Source organism: Anomaloglossus baeobatrachus, chromosome 8 (assembly GCF_048569485.1).
Source record: "Anomaloglossus baeobatrachus isolate aAnoBae1 chromosome 8, aAnoBae1.hap1, whole genome shotgun sequence".
Lineage (NCBI taxonomy): Eukaryota > Metazoa > Chordata > Amphibia > Anura > Aromobatidae > Anomaloglossus > Anomaloglossus baeobatrachus.
The window spans coordinates 183017916-183041567 of NC_134360.1; the positions used below are offsets into that span (position 1 = coordinate 183017916).

A 23652-nucleotide genomic window follows, 5' to 3' on the forward strand; every position below is an offset into this window, starting at 1 on the left:
ATCGTTCCTTTGTGTTCTCTTTGCAGGCTCACTTCTATCTTATGATATTAACAGTCATTCTCGCCATCATAGCATTTATCATGATATTTGTAGAGGCTGGTGATTGGAGTGGTGTAAGTATTTTCTACAAAAAAGTTAACTAATAAAAAATTAACACCCCACCCCCCCAAAACATACATTTACATTTATAAATTTGAAGTGAAATGAAAAAAAAAAATGCAAATACATACTGTATCTAAATTGTAATTCTAAGTTGCCAGACTTTAGGAACTGGCTGTTTTACCCCTGGGTGTCTCTCAAATGCAAAAAAATACTTCCTATTGCAATTTATATAACATACTGTAAGGGGTACTTTACACGCTGCGACATCGCTAGCCGATGATAGCGATGCTGAGCGCGATAGCACCCGCCCCCGTCGCACATGCGATATCTTGTGATAGCTGCCGTAGCGAACATTATCGCTACGGCAGCGTCACACGCACTTACCTGCCCTGTGACGTCGCCCTGGCCGGCGACCCGCCTCCTTCCTAAGGGGGCGGGTCGTGCGGCGTCACAGCGACGTCACACGGCAGGCGGCCAATAGAAGCGGAGGGGCGGAGATGAGCGGGACGTAAACATCCTGCCCACCTCCTTCCTTCCACATAGCCGGTGGAGGCAGGTAAGCAGATGTTCCTCGCTCCTGCGGCTTCACGCACAGCGATGTGTGCTGCCGCAGGAACGAGGAACAACATCGTATCACCTATTGGTGCGACATTATGAAAATGACCGACGCTACACAGATCACCGATTTACGTCGCTTTTGCGATCGTTTATCGGTGCATCTAGGCTTTACACGTTGCGACGTCGTTACTGGCGCCGGATGTGCGTCACTTTCGATTTGACCCCGACGATATCGCAGTAGCAAAAAGTAGTGCAAAGTACCCCTAATTCTTACCCCACTTAAAGTATAACCATCATTTTAATTTTTATTTCCTTAATCAATAGTACTCATGAAAATAGGAAACTTTGTAATAATCTTATCAGACAAATCTGCTTCTTTCTCTGGCACAATTGATCAGTTATTATCAAAATGATCAACTCTGAGGTAAAATCTGTATTCAGTGAAGACTTTCCCATTACTGAGATAGGAGATGGCTGCTGTTACTGATGAGATTCTATGTTGATAGAACAGGGAGGAGGGGCGAAGCTCTGTATTAGCTCCCCCTCTGCCTCTAGCTCCTCCCTCTGCTTTTAGCTCCTCCCTCTGCCACTAGCTCCTTTCTCTATCTCTAGCTCCTCTCTCTGCATCTAGATCTTTCCTTTGCCTCTAGCTCCCCTTCTGCCTCTAGCTCCTCTCTCTGTCTTTAACTCTTCCCTCTGACTCTAGCTCCTACCACTACCTCTAGCTCCTCTCTTTGCATCTAGCTCCACTTCTGCCTTGCCTCTAGCTCCTCTCTCTGCATATAGCTCCCCTTCTGCCTGTAGCTCCTCTCTCTGCATATAGCTCCCCTTCTGCCTGTAGCTCCTCTCTCTGCATATAGCTCCCCTTCTGCCTGTAGCTCCTCTCTCTGCATATAGCTCCCCTTCTGCCTGTAGCTCCTCTATCTGCCTATAGCTCTCCTTCTGCCTTTAGCTCCTCCCTCAGCCACTAGCTCCTTCTTCTGCGTATAGCTCTTCCCTCTGCCTCTGCTCTTCCTCTGCCTCTAGCTCTTACCACTGCCTTTAACCCCTCCCTCTGCTGCTAAACCTCCCTCTGCCTTTAACTCCTCCCACTGCCTCTAGCCCCTCCCTATGCCTCTATCCTCTCCCTCTGCTTCTAGACCCTCCCTCTGCCTCTAGCTACTCCCCTTACATATTGCTCCTCCTTCTACCTCTAGCCACTCCCTCTGCCTCTAGCTCCTCCCTCTTCTATCTACATAGAATCTCATCAGCACCAACCGCCATCTCCTATCTCAGTAATGGGAAAGTCTTCACTGAATACAGATTTTACCTCAGAATTGAGAATTTTGATAATGACTGATCAATTCTGTCAGAGAAAGAAGCAGATTTGTCTGATAAGATTATTACACAGTTGCTTATTTCCATATGAACTATTAATTTATGAAATAAAAATGAAAATGACAGTTACGCTTTAAGGTTTCGTTTGCAGGGCAGGTTCATAAAAAAAGTAGGATTTGTGTCCTTGTATGCAAATACTCTAGAGTCAAATAATATGAAAATGTGTAGATGGATTTCTAGAAAACAGGGAAAATAATTTTTAGTAAAAATGCAATGATGCAATCAACATTTTAAATGATTCACATAGATAACATTTTTTTGGAGTCTAAATCTGATGGCAGGTCTATTGCTATTATCATAGCAATAATAACATTTTAATTACTATATTATATGGGTGAGTACTATATTTTATAGTATGGGACTTTAATCACCCGCTAACTGTGCACGGACAGCTTAGCCAATACATATATTTCCAGATCATTCATAGCATTGGTGACTACTATATAATAGATGCTCATATAGCCTTTTCTTTTTCCTCTTCCTTACAGGGAGCCCATCCAGTCCTTGGTGTCATAGTTATGATACTGTCATTCTTCCAACCCATTGCTGCTTTTTTCCGCCCAGATCCTAAGAGTGAAAGGTAAATCTTCCTAGGCAGTTGCTTACTATTCTGACTTATATTACAACTTTCCTGTGATTACTGGAATCTGAAAAGATTAAACACCCCGTAGGGGAGATGCACCTGTTTCATGAGACAAAAGCACCATAAACCAGGACTATCATAAGGTATAAAGCAGCACTGAGACCCCCTGCTGCCGAGAGGAAATGAACTTTGTTCCTCCCTACAGCCTTGGGCTTTCAGTCATAGGGGCACAGCTGGTACAGGCTCACTGGTCAGTGCACAGTGAGAGTTGTAACCTCAAGCCTGTCACTGACTGACAGTCACGTCTGTACTGATATACTGCTGAGCCACCTGTCAGTCAGTCCCAGGGGAGTAGTTACAGCTGCCACTCACTATGTACTGAGCAGTGACTGAAAGTCTGAGGCTGAGAAGGAATAAAGTTAATTTTCTCCTGGCAGTGGGGCTGTCAGTGCGGCGGCTACAAGGTATCAGAACTTTATTAACCTGCAGATTAATACCATATCTGTTAATAGCGTTGTTTTACATGGTACATTCCCTTTAAGGTGTCCAAACACATTCGAGTAAAGCCGACCAAATCAGTCTATCTTGGCATGACCAGCCGATTCTTTCTTGTGTATGGGATTGTACTGATTCTCTCCTGACACTAGATGTTAGGCGAAGAAGGACTGGACATGTGGGATTCCAACATGTTTAATCTCTTGTTTTCTCAGAAAATGACTCTTCAGTCAGTGGCTTATTCCACCTTCCCATTCAAAATACATGCTTGGTTGGCTTGCCATAAGGAAGTCAGGAAGAATAGTGGTCGGCCAACAGCTATTAAAACTGTATAGAGCAATAGACACAATTAGAAATGAGCGAACCCGAGGTTTGGTGTTCGGTAGTCATACCAAGAAACAAATTGGGACAGCACCACCTTGAATAAATAGGTTATGGAAGTGTGCTCCAACCCATAAATAGAACTTGAAACACAACACATGGGAAAGAGTGGACACAACTATACCAAACATGTACTGGAAAATCCAGAATAATGGAATGAAGCAAGAGGAGTCCCTTGTTGCATGCAAAAAGTGTGAAAAAGTGTATTAATAACACAGAGACCAAACACAGACTTTACCAGAAAAAACAGAGTTTAGATGCTTTACGTATGAACAGCACTCGCATGAGCAACACTATGCTCGGGTACGCTCAGTGCTCAGCCCAGTATGAGCAGTCTTTGATTGAGTCGCACTGGGGGTAACAACAGTGTGATTGGATGTAGTGTGCACCAAAAAATGGAAAACCCCGCCCACTCTCCCCTGGAAGTTTTCTATATATGGTTGGCTGCATGTGGGTGGAGACCCGAACTGCCCGAAGTGACTTTCATTGGAGTTCAGGTCAAGTCTGGATCCCAAACTGAACTTTTTCTAAAGTTTGTCTGAACCCTCTGACCCAAACCTCCACAGGTCCACTCATGCCTAGACACATTTACTCTGTGTGATAACACCCATTACTAGACAGCAGCAGAAACAGAGCTTACACATGTTCTCCACCTGAAAAAGATAATTGAGGGAAGCTTCGTCAAGAAAGACCAGTCAGTTTGCTCATCTCAGCCAAACAGGTTTGCTAAGAACACAAGATCAGCCGACTGACAGACAGCAAGTCCCATAATGCTTCCAAGTGTCTTTTTCTTACAGGGAACTTGTTACGGGGGGCTGTCTGATAATAACTTAAAGGAGTATCAGACAGTCAGGGTCCACCGTGCAAAGACTCTGCTGCAGACTATGGCAGAGTGCAATACCTCTGTTAACTCACAGAAGGATATAATAAGTAAGTAAAGCAATTCCTCCCTTACTTGGAGGGTGTGTGGAATGATCTCTGTTAATAATCACAGAGACAAAGGCAATGTGTGCGAAATGGCACCTACCTAGGTCCGCTCTTCTAGTGGTGCAAAAGAGACGAACAGCAGCGTAAGCCGCACAAAGCTCCTACCTGCGTTCGCTCCACTAGTGTGCGAGGACACGAACCACTAGATATGGCACCTGCCTAGGTCCGCTCTTCTAGTGGTGCAAAAGAGACGAACAGCAGCGTAAGCCGCACAAAGCTCCTACCTCTGTTCGCTCCCCTAGTGTGCGAGGATACGAACAACTGCCAGACGCAGTATAAGGAACGTTACCCTAGCGGCAACGTCCACCTACGAGTCGAATCACAAGGCCCAGTCAGACCATGTGCCTCAGGCACCTGCCTATGTCCGCTCCCCTAAGAGGTAAGGATACGGACAGCAGCCGAAGCTGTAAGGTATAAGAACGCTACCCTGCCGGTAGCGCTCACCTTGCATAGACAGAGGAATGCCTAGAGGAACGTGCACAGGGCGTCTACCCTCATGCATGAACCAAGAGGACTGAGCGCCATGCGGCGTGTGTCAGGGTCTTATATAGACTCTGTGCCTCATCCAAGATGGAGGACACCAGAGCCAATCGGCTGCCAGAACGACAAGAGTGACGTCATGCTGGCCTATCACCGAGCAAGGCGTCACAAGCACATGACCAGCGACCAATCGGCATAGAAGGTGTCAGAGACATGTGACCTCGTGTCAGCGATGATGTCACCCGCACATGTGCAATGGCTCCAAGATAGGACTTAGTCTCCAGCGCTCGCACATGTGCAGTAGCAAGAAATCTGGACTTAGTCTCCAGCGCTCGCACATGTGCAGTAGCAAGAAATCTGGACTTAGTCTCCAGCGCTCGCACATGTGCAGTAGCAAGAAATCTGGACATAGTCTCCAGTGCTCGCAGCAACCGTAACAGAACTTGTCACCGGATGTTCATAATACTCACCTAATGGTTTGCGTGGAGCAGACTGGTTGGATGGGTGTCTCTGTTCTCCAGGTCCCGCGCCTCCTCTTTCGGCCATCTTTGTCCTCTTTCTGAAGCTAGTGAGGATAACTTGTTCTACATCATCTACACTAGCCTATATTGAGGTCCTGCGCATGCGCTCTAAAATACTTTGATCTGCCCTGCTCAGAGCAGATCAAAGTGCACCTGTGCAGGACCTCACTGTCAGCTAGTGTAGATGACATAGAACGAGTCATCCACATTAGTTTCAGATGGCCGAAAGAGGAGGCAAGGACCCGGAGAACGGAGATGACCATCCGACCAGTCTGCTCCGTGCCAACCGTTAGGTAAGTATTATAAACATCAGGTGACAGGTTTCCTTTAGGCTGGATGCCAGATGCCCCTGGCTCTTTGAGATGTATAGAGGAAGATCTCGGCATACACATAAATGCCCATGCCTAGAGAGAACCTTTTATCAAAAATCACCCCTCTTTTTTAATGTAATATAGTACACATGAAAAAATAAAAACATTACTAAACAGAATTAATTACAAAAATAATTGGGTGAAGGCATTTGCATAGCATGTGAAGGGTGTGGATGACATGGAAATTAATGACATTCTGTTGAAAGTTGCCTGTAGTTGGACTGGAACTTCCTGGAATGCAAAAAGGACTGAATAATATCCAAGAAACAAGGAAGTAGCACTTAGATACTATTGCAACCAACAAGCTGGCCATGTTGTCACACTGCTGTTTGAGGAAAAGAACGTAAAGAAATCTTGATTTTACCAACTATGGTCCTATTTATCAAGACCGAGTTTTTCACACCGTGTTGATGAGGGGGCAGGGTGGTGTGCGAGGCATCTGATTCATTAAGAAGCTCAAAAGCTGCCTTGTGACAAATCTTAAAGATATTACTTGAGGTGGGCAAATTGAGGAGCTCATGAATTTGATGAGCGAGGGTCACCACACCCATCCTGCCACCATGGCGTGAAAATGGTAAAAGTTGCACATTATTTTGAGCAACTGCACACTGTGAACAGAACGTTACCAACTTTTCAATGCTTTTTTGCCAGTTGTCTGGTGTAAAAAGCTTAGAATAATCTGGGCCTTTTTCTTTAAAGTACCGTATTTTCCGGTGTATAAGACCTCTGGGCATATAAGATGACACCCAAGTTTTCCAGTTAAAATATAGAGTTCGGGATTTACTTGCCATATGGGACTACCCCTCATCCAGCCCTCCCTATCTCCATGACTATCAGAGTGGTAGCACATCCCTCTGGCCCTCCCTTGTATCCCATTACCTCCTTCTTTGCCTCTCAGATCTCGCACATGCGTGCCTGCGCCGCTTCACTGCAGTCCTCAGGAGCAAGATCTGATAGACAGAGTAGGAAGTAAATAAATACAAAAGCAGGTCAGATGGGTGAAAGAGGCTTGTTTTTCTGGGCACAGCGCCGCTCTCTCTTTTCTCCATACCTGAGGCATCCCGGATGCCTGCAGCTTGCTTCACTTACACCTTCCCAGTGAGGCGCCTCCTCACCTCGTCACTGCCGTCCTCAGGAGCGAGACCTGAGAAGAGACAGAGAAGAAGGTAATAGAATACAAGGGCGGGTCAGACGGGTGAAAGAGGCTTGTTTTTCTGGGCACAGCACCGCTCTCTCTTTTTTCCATACTCCAGGCATCCCGGATGCCTGTAGCTTTCTTCACTTACACCTTCCCAGTGAGGCGCCTCCTCACCTCCTCCCTGCCGTCCTCAGGAGCGAGATCTGAGAAGAGACATAGAAGGAGGTAATAGAATACAAGGGCGGGTCAGACGGGTGAAAGAGGCTTGTTTTTCTGGGCACAGCGCCCCTCTCTCTTTTTTCCATCCCCTGGGCGCCCCGGACACCTGCAGCTTGCTTCATTTACACCTTCCCGGTGAGGCACCCCCTTAACTCGCCACTGCAGTCCTCAGGAGCGAGATATGAGAGGCAGAGAGGGAGGTAATAGGATACAAGGGCGGGCCTAAGGTATGCGCTACCACTCTAATAGTCTTGGATACACAGAGGGTTTATAAATTACCTAATTATACACCCTATAAGACGACACCCGGCATATAAAACGACCCCCAGCTTTTCAGAAGATTTTCTGAGGTTATTCGCCGGAAAATATGGAATAGGCCACTACTTATATATATATATATATATATATATAGGCTGTTTCCCTACACAGTTTCACATTGTTCAGTCAGTGCTTGCGGTATCAGACTGCGAGAAGACACACTTTATAGACAGAATAATAACACCCAGTTGTCAATTCTTTTATGTAGATTTTTTTTATATATATCTGTTGCACTTTAGATAATGTAACATGGAATCAAGATTGAAAATTGTTTATTTCTTCTTGAAATTTCAGACGCTTCATCTTTAACTGGGGACATAGAATGAATGCACTTGTGATAAAAATCCTAGCAGGTAAGACAAAAACATAATATGCCAAGATCATACAAGGAAGTAGGAAAATATTTTTCATACAATGTTCTAAAACTTTAATTACACACTAATTTGCTATGTTTCAACCTCTACTAATCTTAGTATGTTCACTCTTAGTGGCTGCCATCTTTCTTGGCCTTACTCTTGTGGATTCATCACTATCCCAATGGATGCCAAAGTTGATGGGAGGTTTTTTTGCATGGGAAGTCCTCTTTTATATTATCCTGGAAAGTAACGTACACCTGAAGGCAAAAAGTTAGTAATCTTATTCATCTTAATAATCAATATTTGGTGTTTATGAATGTCTATGAAATAATTTATTAATTAAATATATGGTACCAAAGCCCCCTCTCTCAATGGTTTTAAGATTCAGATAAATCCAGAAGAAGGAGAAGACGACACTTCACAGTGGAAATCTGCGGTTTAATGACTGTGCAAATACAGGTTACAGCATATAGAGGATGAGGGGGATGTGCGGGCATGCTGGACGACGACCGTTTCGCGCTAAGGCTAAGGACCCGTAGAAGCGCTTTGCCTTAGTGCGAAACGGCCGTTGTCCGGCGTGCCCACACATCCCTCTCCTCCCCCATATGCTGTAACCTGTATTTGCACAGTCATTAAACCGCAGATTTCCACTGTGAAGTGCCATCTTCTCCTTCTTCTGGATTTATCTGATGATCTGCTGCTGTGTTGACTGAGCCCCATGGGGGACTGCTGAATTTTCACTGATGGTTACAAATAATCCTGGTCTATGAGTAACATACTGTATATGTAAATAGTGATTGGGTTACAAATAATCCTGGTCTATGAGTAACATACTTTATATGTAAATAGTGATTTCAGTTGCAGTGCGTGACTCTTCTAATTGAATTGGGACTTAAGTTTCAGAACAGATATTTTTCATTACGCAAATACATGATGGTGATTTACTTCAATTTAAAATTTGTCGATTGATACTAAAATGTTTGTACTAAAATTAAGTAAGAAAAATGGCATACAAAATGCAGTATATGTATTGCATATAATATTGCCTTAACAATTCAGCCATTATCTAGCCGCAGCATTTTTAACCACAAAAAAATTGGAAACAAACAACACTAAAATTGTGTGTTTTTTGAAAATCAGTATTACGTATTTATCAATACTGCCTAAGTTTTACGTATATAGTGCACACTTTGTCTGTTTGATAAATCTTTAGTTTACACCATTTATTATTTTCCTTAGTTTATACCAGGAATTTAGCATTAAAAAGCTAAATTGTAACATATTAGATAAATAGTTGGGTTAAAATGCATAATTATATCTATACAACCAAACAAGCAGAAATTCATATTAAAAAACATTTTTTTTAAGAAGCAGATTAAAAAAGGATACATAAGACCATGTACTCAGCAAACACATGAAATGGGTGAGCATAAAATGATCGGCATAAAAAATCAAATAGGTGTAAAAAAAGGTTTAAAACCAACATACATTATTATTCTTTATTTTTATAGTGCCATTTATTCCATGGAGCTTTACAAGTGAAAATTGTATACATAAAAAACAAGTACAACAATCATGAACATTACAAAAACAGACTGGTATAGGAGGCGACAGGACCCTGCCCGCGATGGCTCACAGTCTACAGGGAATGGGTGAGGGTACAATACAATAGGGGAGGACAGAGCTGGTTGCGCAGTTGTGTACTGGTCTGAGGTTTATTGTAGGTAGTAGGCTTGTTGGAAGAGATGGGTCTTCAGGTTCCTCTTGAAGCTCTCCACAGTAGGCAAGAGTCTGATGGGGTAGAGCGTTCCAGAGTATGGGGGAGGCACTGGAAAAATCTTGTATGTGATTGTGGGAAGAGGAGATAAGAGCAGAGCAGAGAAGGAGATCTTGTGAGGATCTGAGGTTGCATGCAGGTAGGTACCGGGAGAGTAGGTCACAGATGTATAGAGGAGACAGCTTGTGGATGGCTTTGTAAATCATGGTTAGTGTTTTGAACTGGAGTCTTTGGGCAATGGGAAGCCAGTGAAGGGATTGGCAGAGTGGTGAGGCTGGGCAATAGTGGGGGGAGAGGTGGATTAGTCGGGCCTGCAGAGTTTAGAGTACATTGGAGGGGTGCAAGAGTGTTGGAAGGGAGACCACAGAGCAGGAGTTTAGGGGTGCTTCACACACAGCGAGCTCGCTGCTGAGATTGCTGCTGAGTCACGTTTTTTGTGACGCAGCAGTGATGTCATTAGCGATCTCGCTGTGTGTGACACTGAGCAGCGATCTGGCCCCTGCTGTGAGATCGCTGCTCGTTACACACAGCCCTGGTTCATTTTTTTTATTGTTGCTCTCCCACTGTGACGCACAGATCGCTGTGTGTGACAGCGAGAGAGTGACGAAATGAAGCGAGCAGGAGCAGGAGCCGGCATCTGGCAGCTGCGGTAAGCTGTAACCAGGGTAAACATCGGGTAACAAAGGTGGTTACCCGATATTTACCTTCGTTACCAGCCTCCGCCGCTCTCACGCTGCCTGTGCTGCCGGCTCCTGCTCTCTGCACATGTAGCTGCAGTACACATCGGGTTAATTAACCCGATGTGTACTGTAGCTAGGAGAGTAGGGAGCCAGCGCTAAGCAGTGTGCGCGGCTCCCTGCTCTCTGCACATGTAGCGACGTTATGATCGCTGCTGCGTCGCTGTGTTTGACAGCTAAGCAGCGATCATAACAGCGACATAGAAGGTCGCTGTTACGTCACAGAAAATGGTGACGTAACAGCGACGTCGCTGTCGCTATGTGTGAACCCAGCCTTACAGTAGTCGAGGCGGGAGATGATGAGGTCATGCACTAGTTTTTTTGCTGATTCTTGGTTAAGGAATGCACGAATATATATTTCAAGAACAAATAGAGTCATATGCAAAGTGCAATAATCAGCTCAGAAGGAGACCTTAGAAAGCAAGATAAAAAAATAGATAACTAATCTAACTGGTGGTCAAAAAGAAATGAAAGCTCAACAGAAAGGCAAGGCTCAACCAGCATTTCACAACTGCTTTATCTACATTTTCGTGATCTGCTTTTGTGAAGTTTCCATCTGACTGGATTATTGAGCTTTGCATATTCTTTATTTGCACATCATTATTATTACTTTGCATATTATTTAATGGTACTCGTGTATATTACATGTATTGAATTTACACTTCTTTGCTCAGGGAGCATTCTGTCTCACCCATCCCATATTGTGTACTCAATAAAATTTGCTTTTTTTTTAATATGAATATTTACTTGCGATGCACCAGAAATTTGTGCCAATAATTTTAGTGCATCTTTTGGCACAAAGTGTTATATAGACCATGCCCCCTTTTTCCATTAATCTATGTTCCCTTTCCAGTGAAGCCAAGTCCCTCTTGTCAGACACAAAAAGTGTCTAAAAAAATAATATATGTGGTACGTATGTGGTATATGTGTACCACATACGTAATATATGTGGTAAGTCATGAAAAACAGTTTTAGGACATAAATCTAAAGTATTAATCCCAACAAATCTCCCCCATTGTGTGTGAAGGCACTCTTCTTAATAGTTTTTGTTCCTAAAGTAGTTTGTTCCAGTGAAGGAATTGGTGGTAAAAACGTTATCCTTTTCCAGAAGGCACATGTTGGGCCATTGCCTATTTGGCCTCCAGAAAGGGAAACATGTTCTAGATCAGGGGTCTCAAACACGCGGGCCGCGGGCCGCATGCGGCCCCTCAGGCTGCTTCGTGCGGCCCCCAGGCCCGTGCCCCTGTTCACTATCGCGGCAGGTGCAGGGGCCGCAGCCACCCACTGTCTGCACTTTATGTCAGGTGAATGTGTTGCTGGGGCTGCGCTCACGCACCGGCAATACAATCATCTGACATAAATCACTGACAGTGACACTGCACCTGCCGCGATAGTAACAGGGGCACGGGCCCGGGGGCCGCACGAAGCAGAGATGAGGCAGCGGAGGGGGCGCGGGACAGGTGAGAATGGTGTGTGTGTGTGTGTGTGTGTGTGTGTGTGTTGGACGTTAACCCCTTAGCGACCTATGACGTACTGGGTACGTTATGGCTCCCTGGTACTTAAGGACCCATGACGTACCCAGTACGTCATAGCGAAATCGCAGCCCCGGTGGCTGCGATGGCTGCAAATACCTTAGATTCGGGGAGGGGACCTCAGGAGGGGTGGTGTCTCCTCCCCGGACCTACGGAGGCTGTGATTGGCTGAGCGGCGTTCGTCAGCCAATCACAGCAACTAATGTTTCAGCCATTGAAAATCGGTGAAACATTGAAATCTAGCCAAGATCAGTGCAGCTGTAGCCCTGATCATTGGCTGGAGCTGGGTGACCTGTGTTTCACCCGCCCCCAGCTCTGATTGGAGAGACCGGCCTTGTGACCGATCTCTCCAATCACTGTGGATCTGGGGCCGCAGACCACTCCCCTCAGCTTCACTCCAGCGTCTGTGGAAGGTGAGTGGAGCTGCTGCTGACCCATTACTACAGGATGGGGACAAAGTGCGCACATTAATATGAGATGGGGATAAGGCTGGGGACATTACTATAGGATGGGACATTAAAAGGATGGGCACAATACTATTGGATGGGGACAAGTTGGGCACAGTACTATGGATGGGGACTAGGATGGGCACATTACTATAGGATAGGGACTAGGATGGGCACATTACTAAACGATAAGGACTAGGATGGGCACATTACTATAGGATAGGGACTAGGATGGGGACATTACTATAGGATGGGGACAAGGTGGGCACAGTACTATAGGATGGGGACAAGGTGGGCACAGTACTATAGGATGGGGACAAGGCTGGGCACAGTACTATAGGATGGGGACATTACTACAGGATGGGGACAAGGTGGGCACATTACTGTAGGATAGGGACATTACTACAAGGGGACAAGGATGGGAAACATTACTATAGAATAGGGATAATGATGGGGACATTACTATAGGGTGGGGACAAGGTTGGCACATTACTAAAGGATGGGCACATTACTATAGAATGGGGACAGTACTATAGGATGGGGACATTGCTACAAGGGGACAAGGATGGGGAACATTACTATAAGATGGGGGACATTACTATAGGATGGGGACAAGGATGAACACATTACTATAGGATGGGGACAAGGATGAACACATTACTATAACATGGGGACAAGGATGAACACATTACTGCAAAATGGGGACAAGGATGGGGAACATTACTTTAGGATGGGGACAAGGATGAGCACATTACTGTGGGATGGGGACTAGGATGGGGCACATAACTACAAGGGGACAAGGATGAGCACATTACTGTGGGATGCGGCACAATACTACAAGAGGACAAGGATGGGCACGTCAAAATTTCTATATAGTGCTAATTGTAAGACTATTAGTTACAAGAAAGGGATAAAATGTAAAAAAAAAAAAAAAAGGTTTATATTTAAACAAAGAATGTGCACGTTTGCTATAATGAACAAGTGAAAATGTTGAAAATCAGTGATCCCAAGGTGTGTTAAAAAAATAAAATAAAATATATATATATTATATATGGTACCAATAAAAATGTCACTTTGTCCTGCAAAGAATGCGGCCCCCCCAAATTATTTTTTTTCCTCTGTGCGGCCCATACACCCAGCCGAGTTTGAGACCCCTGTTCTAGATCCAGTAATCACTATGAAATCCCAACTATTATAGAGATGTATTTATATTGATTGGATTATTGTATCAATCCTTATATATAAATGTCTGCTTCATCTTGTATGTTATTCTTTCCTTGATTACTTGTTTATTATGCAACATTTTGTGAAAACATCAATAAAAAGACATTACTTTTGTTATTAAAGGGAACCTGTCAGCAGATTTGGGGCCTATAAGCTGCGGCCACCACCAGTGGGCTCTTATATACAGAATTCTAACATGCTGTATATAAGAGTCCAGGCCGCTGTGTAGAACATAAAAAACACTTTATAATACTTACCTAAATGGTCGGTACAGTCCAGATGGGTCATATGGGTATCTCCGTTCTGAGGTATCTTTCGGCCATCTTTATCCTCCTTCTTCTGAAGCCTGGGTGCATGACGCGTCCTACATCATGCACACGCGCTGGGATTGAGGTCCTGCGCAGGTGCACTACAATACTTTGATCTGCCCTGTTCAGGGCAGATCAAACTGCGTCTGCGCAGGACCTCATTGCCGGCGCGTGTGCATGACGTAGGACACATCATGCACCCAGGCTTCAGAAGAAGTATAGTCACCAAATCTAAAGTTCCCTTTAAAATATAAAATTGTATGTGGTTGTTGTGGCTTGCAGAGGTGAAGCTACAAACAGCAGTCATAGATTCTGTTTTTTTTTCTCTTCCCTCAGGGACATATGATGATCCAGCCAAAACAGTAAGTGATATCATATTTTGGTAATAATCACCAAACTACTACCTAGGTAGTTCCAGTACTTTGTTCACTTCTCAGGAAACATCATCAAAAGCAATAACCTACGTCAATGTGACTCCCCTGGACTATCGGGTCATCACAGGGTATTGCACAATCTGCCCTTCCGTGCAGTATCCACCTCCTTCTTGGTTTAGGGTCCCTAATTACATGGTACTGCCTACATCAGCTAAGCAAACCCTTGATACACTCTGCACCACACCCATCAAACACATCAGTGGACGGCTTGAGTGGAAAAGAGTCGCCCACCTGGGGGGTTGGAGAAGGGAGGTCAGGAGTGTCAAGAGGAGAGAGTTGGGTCTGAGAAGTGAAAGTGAGAGGAGGTCAGGAACAGGGCTCCTGGGAAGCAATCTAGTTGGCAGACGGTGATCTGGGCCTAGAGGGGCTGGAGCCCCTGTCGCAGGGGATCGTGGCAAGGGGCACGGATCTGTCGAGGAGGACAACCGGTGGCCTTGCACCATCACCAGGCTGGGACCAAGGCATGACGGGGTACGTGGACCCTAGTTCGGGGAGTAGCTTCAGGCAACCTGATAATTTACCCGAGGAGAATGGAGTCTTCAAGATCCATTCCCACCCGCTCCAAAATCGGGGCATTAGCACAACAAGGGGGATAGGACTTTCCAATTCAGAACTGTCCAGAAAATCCCAAGCGTGAGCCCTGAGAGCAAGCTCCCACACTTAGCCATAGTGGGGAGCGGGACACGGCAAGTTTCACACTACCAGGACCACCAAAGAAGTAAACTTAGTGCCAGGAGGCAGGTCACGGATCACCAGGCAGCATCATTGGGTACGGGACCCGAACTAAGCTCCCCTCAGCGGCAGCGGTACCCAGAGACTTGTTTGACCCGTTGTCGGTGTCAGCTTAATGGACTGAGTGAGTACCAATGTGACCCCTTTGCACTCCCCTTCGATCACCGAGCCCCGGGGTATCCCCCCCTACCCGTGGAGGATCACAACACCTGGCTGCCCCATTCCATTATCCCCGGGTACTCCCAACTGCAGCGGTGGTACTCCTAATTACCACATACCACGGGTGGCGGCACGAACTCTATAAAATCCCTTGTAAATAACCCCCTTCATTTGAGCGGCCGCACGACCCTCGAGCCACTGAGAACCCGGATCCGAGCAGCTCGGCTGCTAGCACGGGGGCGGCACATCAGTGATTTCCAACCGTACCTATATTTACTGTCTTGGCCACTTATGCCTTTGCAATGTTTTTTTTGTATTTTCATTTGTTCACCTCCTTCTTCCCAGAGGCATAACGTTTTTATTCTTCTGTTGTATGAGGGTTTGCTTTTTTTGTCAGATGACTTATATTTGTTACCAACACAATTTTCAGGTACATGCACATATCAGCCCCATTAGCACAGTTGTATAGTTTAGATTTATTAAGTTTGCTATTAAAAAAGTCCTTTTGTTACAAGATGCACAATAGTACGCTTCTCACTTTAAGAGTGCACTGATACACTGATATTTGTGTATAAATTGGTCAAGTGCTATCTGATGTTTTATGAGATAGCACTTAGCCCGAAGTCATACTATGGGGCAGTGGCAGTACCAAGCAGTGTCTTTTTTCTTATGCCGATTCGGCATAAAAAAGAAATCGCTGCATGCTGCCATTGTCAGCGTATCTTGGATCACATGCACCCATACAAGTCTATGGGAGCGTATGAAATATCAGACTCTTCTTAGATGTCATCCAAGTGCAGAGACCAACAATGGAGAAGATTGAGATTAATCTCCTTCTCCGCACCTGTGATCCAATTCTCACATGCAATGCAATCGGAGCACAGTAGATGACACTCAGCTCACGCTCGCAGTAGAGTTTGAGCCAAGTGTCATTAGCATATTGCATCCGATTCACTCACATCAGATGTTACACGCCAGTGAGACCCCTGCCTTAAAGGGAATCTGTCACCAGGTTTTTGCTCCCCCATCTGAGGGAAGCATAATATAGAGACAGAGACCCTGATTCCAGTGATGTGTTACTGTGCCACCCCCGTGCCAGCAGCCTGTGCTGCTCGGTTCCGGATCTACGTTGTGGCTCGAGGTGTTCTCAGGGCCCAGGGGTCGCGCGGACACTCCGAATAAAAAGGGGGGCATATTTATACGGGATTGGTTGTAAAATGTCTGTGACGCCTCCCACGGTGTGTGGTGAGATGTAGCACCACCGCTGCCGTTGTGGGGCTCCCGGGGATGTTGGGCTGGCAGCTGGATGTTAACCCCTCCATGGGTAGGGATGGATGCTGAGGATAGTGAGTGCAGGGGCTGGCGCACCCGGCCAGGCCGGGGATGTTACTCACGGTCGAATAAAGCACACAAGTCCTGTGGTAAACCAAGGTGATGATGGGCGGCTGCCCAGACGGGGGTATCTGATCCCACACCCAGGTTGGTAGTCAAAGTCTCTCTCCTCTGCACTCAGTGTATTGTAGGTAGGACTTCCCGGTGTGAAACGCGGGAGTCCGCTCCTGGTCCTTTGGTTGGGAGCCGTGCCCGTCTGACGTTGACCCTTGGGATCTACGGGCCCTGGAAGTTGCCCTATCCCTCTCTGTGGGTGGTTGTCTACTTTTCAGGACTTAGGTTGGGACAGAACCTAAAATCCTGCCCTCAATCGGTTAATTAGCTAGGCCGTTGGTTCCGGTCCTGGCTTCAGGGTCCGAGAACCCTCCTGTGCACACGGTTTCCGGTCGGTTGTCCAGTGTCGGTACTGGCGGGCTCCAACCCTGTGCCAGTCCACCTCGGATCTCCGCAGCTATCTTCCCGTCTCCTGCAGACTCTGGCTACCGTCTGCCACCTAGCCAATGTGTCAGGGCTCCGACCCTGGCACCTGTCAGCTTGCACCTCCACTCCAAACTTCAACTCCAACTTATCTCATCTAACTCTTTTTTCCCACCCCGGGCTCTCCAGACCCCTAGGTGGGCGTTCCCTATCCGCCTGGTCCCGCCCACTGGTGTGTCCGTCCTTCCCTGAGGGGGTGACTAGGGTTTCAGGTCGGCTGATTTAACCCTTTGTGGAATGGGTGTTATGCGGAGGCCTATATGTACATCTACCTGATTTTGAGTCATATTAACCCACCCACAGCACTGATTGGCAGCTTTATATGTACACTGTGCATAGGCAGAAATCTGCATGGTAAAAGTTGATTAACGCTTATTAAAACCTGTAAGAGTCTTCTCCTTTGTATACTGAATATAAGATGTTGAAATTATGTTTTCAAGCTTAAAGTTAGTCAAATAATTTTCTTTTGCAGATAGAAATAGAGACTGTGGCACTTATAATCTTCATCTGTGGCAATCTGGCATTTCTGATAGCACTGTTGGTTGGCATCGGACAGTCTTAAGCTTCATATTGTATACTGCTTGAAAAAGCCAACTCTTCCCAGCCAAAGAATGAACTTATACAGCACGATATCATCATCTGGAATTTTTTTTTAGATTTGAAAATTACCAATGCGCAGGATATCTGAGATATTTACACATGGACTATATTAAGTCTATGACTTTGGGGTTTGGGGCAATTCCATATCAAAATTCATAGCAAATGATATATTATGACATACAACTCATGACATTAAATTGCACATACCAGTTTTAGGGGTAATAAATTCAAGGGGGCTTTTTATATTAAATAAAGAACCCCCCCCCCCCATCCGTGGACTGGAAAGTGACAATACATTTCTCATATATAGTCAGTCTTTCTGATTGCCTCTTATTGTGACCTCCGCTCAGATCAGCATTCCAGTTCTCCAATGCAGTGGTAAGTTTGACAATACCTCCACTGGTAGGGCGGGAGGACGATCCTTAGGCCTCTTTCACACACCCGCGCAAAACACTGACGTTTTGCACAGACTGTGTTGAAGGTACGTATGGCTATCCGTGTGCTGTGATTTTGGCACACGTATTCTTTGTGTGCTATCCGTGATAGCACACGGAGAGCAGAAATTTCTTACTCACCTGTCCCCGGCGCTACTGTACCCAATGCTGCTGTCTCCAGCGCTATTGCTTCCGGGTCCACAGTGCAGTGAATATTCATGAGTATAATAAGCGGGCCCGGATGCAAGTGATAGCAGTGCCAAATACAGCAGCGCTGGAGACAGGTGAGTATAGAAAATCATTTTATTTCAAAGACACATGTTTTCTCCGGTATGTGTCACACTGATGTCACATTATATTAGTGTGTGGGCCCAGTGACATCAGTGCTGCTGTAGAAAAACAGGACGTGTCACCGTGTGGAACACACGGACATGCTTGTGCTCAACACGGACACAGGTCTGAAGTGAAAATACGAAGGTGTGCGCAGATCCATTGATTAAAATGGGTCTACGTGTGTCCGTGTCCCCGGTACGTGTGAAAACAGACATCACACATACCATAAACACAGATGTGTGAAGGAGGCCTTAAGGCTGCTTTACACATATCAATTTATCGTGCGATCGCACCCGCCCCCATCGTTTGTGCGATACGGGCAATGTGTTGCCCGTGTCGCACAAACTCAGTAACCCCCGTCACACGTACTTACCTCCCGAACGACCTCACTGTGGGCGGCGAACATCCACTTTCTGGAGGGGGAGGGACGTTCGGCGTCACACAGAGGCCGGCCAATAGAAGCGGAGGGGCGGAGATGAGCGGGACGTAAACATCCCGCCCACCTCCGTCCGCCCGCATAGCCGGCGTGAGCCGTGGTGACGCAGGTAGGAGATGTTCCTCGCTCCTGCGGCTTCTCACACAGCGATGTGTGCTGCCACAGGAACGAGGAACAACATCGTACCGTCGCTGCAGCTACATTATAGAAATGTCGGACACTACACCGATGATACGATTACGATGCTTTTGCGCTCATTAATCGTAACATAAAGGATTTACACACTACAATATCGATAGAGACGCCGGATGTGCGTCACTTTCGATTTGACCCCACCGACATCGCACCTGCGATATCATAGTGTGCAAAGTACCCCTTAGAGTGGAGGGTCACAGGAAACCTTACATAACTGCAATAAGCATTTAAAAAAGGAAGTACTCTCAATAGCTGGTTTTGACAATGTCTTCTCAAACTATTGATTACTCATTAAAAATCTCCCATTGGTAGTATGAACCTGTATGAGCACCCCAAACACAAACCCCCTTCCCCCCAAAGAAAATTGAAACTGTGAGAAAATGAGCTGAAAGTTTTCCCTTTTTTTTACCAAATAAAGGTAAAGAACATGGTGAACAAGTGCTGGATGTGAATGTCTTGGCAGGAGAAAACAGAATTTAGATTTTTACACTGAGTCCTTGTATATGACTTGCGTGGTCATCAGCTGTTTCCTTACTGTAAGGACTAACTAACATAAATTGGTTAAAGGGAACCTGTCATGTTAATAAAAACACTACAAGGCCTCTTTCACACGTTCGTGAAAACCACGCACGTTTTGCACAGATGTGTAAAAGGTGCGTATTGCCCTCCATGTGCCGTGATTTTGGCACACGTGTGTTCTCTGTGTGCTACCCGTGATAACACACGGAGAACAGGAACTTTCTGCTCACCTGTCCCTGGCGTTGCTGTCTGTGGTGCTGATCTATAATATCCAGCTCTGCCCGGCTTCCGGTCCTCTGTGCCATGCAGATGCGATGAGCATAATGAGCGGGAGTCGGAAGCAGGTGACAGCAGCAGCAGAGACAGCAGCGCTGGAGAAGGTGAGTGTAGAAAATAATTTTATTTCACAGACACGTGTGTTTTCTCTGGTACATGTCATGATCTCATCTGTGCGGTCCGTGTGACACCCGTGCTGCCGGAGAAAAATGGACATGTCTACGTGTGGAGCACACGGACACACGTATGCTTCACACGGACCCACGGTCCATGTCAAAACACACATGTGTATGTAAACCCATTGATTTTAATGGGTCTACATGTGCCCAGGTCACCGGTACATGTGAAAACGGACGTCACACGTACCAGAGACACAGATGTGTGAAGAAGGCCTTAACCTGTAGATTTGGGGCTGAGTATTTTAGTTTTCTTTTTTCTTTCATTTGTCTAAGCACAGTTGCTGGTTATCAGCAGTTTGAGAAATTTAATTAAATTCAAAAATGTTTACGCAATACGGTATATATATATTTTCTCACTTAAGCGTTGTTAGAAAAATATTAAAATTTTAGAGTCCGGTACAAAAGTAAATTTCCTGTATGTGTTGTTAGTGATTGAAATAAGTAAACCAAAGCTTCAAGCTACTTGTATGTTGACAACATATATCGCATTGCATTGTTAGGTTTTTTGGGGTGGATAGGTGGTGGGTTTGTCAAATTAAAGGACCAATCCATAGCTCATCAATATCACATCGTAGGTGGGTTGACACTTGGCATCTCCACCAATCAGTTGTTATCTGCTGCAACGTTTGCCGGACACTAGCAAAAAATGGGGCAGATGTAGCCCTTCACATTGTTTGTTAATGCACTTTACCTATGATTCACGTGGCGTCAGATCCCCACCAATCTGATATTGAAAAGTCCGGGACAACCACTTTTAGGCTCTGTGTACACTGGAGTCAAGCGTTCTGTCCGCAGGATACATCAGTAAGGATTTCAGATGTGTAGCTTCAATGGAAGGCTTCCATGTGTGCCTCTAAATATCCACCGCACAGGACAATGTGCACAAAGACTTAAGGTGACTTTACACTCTACAATATCGCTGAAGCGATCTCGTTGGGGTCACGGAATTTGTGACGCACATCCGGCCGCGTTAGCAATGTCGTTGCGTGTGACAGCTATTAGCAATTTTGAATCGTTGCAAAAACGTTCAAAATCGCTAATCGGTGACACCCCCCCCAATCTCAATTATCGTTGCTGCTGCAGGTACGATGTTGTTTCTTGTTTCTGCGGCAGCACACATCGCTACGTGTGACACCGCAGGAACGAGGAACCTCACCTTACCTGCGTCCCGCCAGCAATGAGGAAGGAAGGAGGTGGGCGGCATGTTCCAGCTGCTCATCTCCGCCCCTCCGCTTTGATTGGGCGGCCGCTTAGTGACATCGCTGTGATATCCCGCTGACGCCGAACGCACCTCCCCCTTGAGGAAAGGATTGTTCGGCAGTCACAACGATGTCGCTGACAAGGTATGTGCGTGTGACGCTGCTGTAGCAATAATGTTCACTACGGCAGCGATCACCACATATCGTTACAACGACGGGGGCGGGTGCTATCACGCTCAACAACGCTAACAATTGCTAGCGATGTCATAGCGTGTAAAGCACCCTTAAGCCCAATATGTTATTCTCTTCTCTCCTTGTTAATAGTCTTTAGACATTGTATTATACTGTATATATTCAGAGTATCATCCAGATGAATACTGGGCAAACTGCGGCTCACATCCGGCCCTCTGGCTATTTCTGTCCAGCCAGAGGGAAGGAAAGGGACTAATCTATGATTCTGATCATTGTCATTCCCGGTGGGTGCCGCCTTCTCATTGGTGGATTCGGGGGGCTGCTGAGCTGCTCAAACGTCAGTGGAGGAAAGCAGGGACTGCCATACCCATGTGTGCACATAATGGATAAGTGGAGCCCGTATAGTATAATGAATAACACCTAGGAGGAATTGTTACACTTAAAGTGTAACTATTGTTTTCATTTTTATTTTAAAAATAAATAGTACACATGAAAATAAGCAACTTTGTAATAATCGTTTCAGACAAATTTCCTTCTTTCTCTGCCAGAATTGATCAGTCACTATCAACATTCTCAGCTCTAAGGTCAAATCTGTATTCAGTGAAGACTTTCCCATTACTGAGATAGGTGATGGCAATATTACTGATGAGATTCTATGTCAATGGGCAGAGGGCTGTGCTAGAGGCAGCAGAGGGGACTAGAGGGAGGGAGCAAGATAGAGGCAGAGGGAGGGAGCTAGAGGCAGAGGGAGGGAGCTAGAGGCAAAGAGAGGCAGTTAGAGGCAGAGGGAGGCAGCTAGAGGCAGAGGGAAGCAGCTAGAGGCAAAGGGAGGGAGCTAGAGGCAGAGGGAGAGAGCTAGAGGCAGAGGGAGGGAGTTAGAAGCAGAGGGGGAGCTAGAGGCAGAGGGAGGAAGCTAGAGGCAGAGGGAGGAAGTTAGAAGCAGAGGGGGAGCTAGAGGCAGAGGGAGGAAGCTAGAGGCAGAGGGGGAGGTAGAGACAGAGGGAGGGAGCTAGAGGCAAAGGGGAGCTAGAGGCAGAGGGAGGGAGCTGGAGGCAGAGGGAGAGAGCTAGAGGCAGAGGGGGAGCTAGAGACAGAGGGAGGGAGCTAGAGGCAGAGGGGGGACGCTAGCAGCAGTGCTCTGCCACTTCTCCCTCTCCTATCTGCATAGAATCTCTGTAATGTCAAGAGAGGGAGTGTGCTGGCATCCCTATTGGGAAGAGGAAGTGGGACAGTGCGGGGACACCGGCAATAGCATTACAAAGATTCTTTGATAATAGAAGGGGGAGGAAGGGGCAGAGCTCTGCCTCTAGCTCCTCTATCTGCTTCTAGCTCGTCCTTCTGCCTCTAGCTCCTCTATCTGCCTCTAGCTCTTCTATCTACCTCTATCTCTACCTTCTGCCTTTAGCACCTCCCTCTAGCTCTCCTCTAGCTCTAACCCCTCCCTCTGCCTCTAGCTCCCCCTATGTCTCTAGCCCCTCCCTGTCTCTAGCTCCTCTCTCTACCTCTAGCTCTCCCCTCTGCCTCTATCTCCACCCTTTGCCTCTAGCTCCTCCCTCTGCCTCTAGCTCCCCCTCTGTCTCTAGCTCCTCCCTGCCTAGAGCTCCTCCCTCTGCCTCTAGCTTCTGCCTTCAATAATCTAATCACTTTTCTAATATTCTTCAATTAAAAATTCCCTACCATTCCAATTCTACTTTAACTTCCTGTGTGCTTATTTTCTGTTTTTATTTTTACTTCCAATGATGTTTCTTTTGAGGATCCCAGTGCATGTTGAGATACTCACGCTGGGTGTCATCAGGGGGCAGAGGCTGAGGTCACTGTCACAGCTGCAGTTCCCACCTTGAAACAAAGCGTCATCAGTGACATCTGTTTCAGGATTGTGCTGGTCTCTGCTCTCCCTACATTGTACATTGTCTGTCATTGTCTCCTTACATTTTGCACTGACAGTGCGCTCTCTTATCAGCACGTCACTTCTATTTGGAGCATACGATGGAGTGCACTGTCACTGTGCATTCAAAGGAATATAGCTCAGAGAGCTCATAGTGAACATACGTCACATTTTACAACCGACGCATGCTCAGTCCTGAAATGGACATCACTGATGATGCTTAGTTTCATGTAGGGTGCAGAGACTGTGGCAATCATGTCCCATTTGTGTATCCCAGCATTGACTGGTGAATCTCAAAAA

At 46.1% G+C, this 23652-nt stretch overlaps 1 protein-coding gene across 1 annotated transcript in view; it reads left to right on the top strand.

Moving 5' to 3' along the window:
- LOC142250150 (putative ferric-chelate reductase 1) overlaps positions 1-22174 on the top strand; it is a 90683-nt gene extending 68509 nt beyond the window's left edge. The window contains exons 11-16 of the mRNA XM_075322282.1: positions 27-113; positions 2526-2617; positions 7825-7883; positions 8019-8156; positions 14247-14272; positions 17577-22174. Coding sequence (XP_075178397.1) covers positions 27-113; positions 2526-2617; positions 7825-7883; positions 8019-8156; positions 14247-14272; positions 17577-17666 — 492 coding nt within the window. The 3' untranslated portion in view covers positions 17667-22174. The remainder of the gene's footprint in view (positions 1-26; positions 114-2525; positions 2618-7824; positions 7884-8018; positions 8157-14246; positions 14273-17576) is intronic.
- The last annotated feature ends 1478 nt before the right edge of the window (positions 22175-23652 follow it).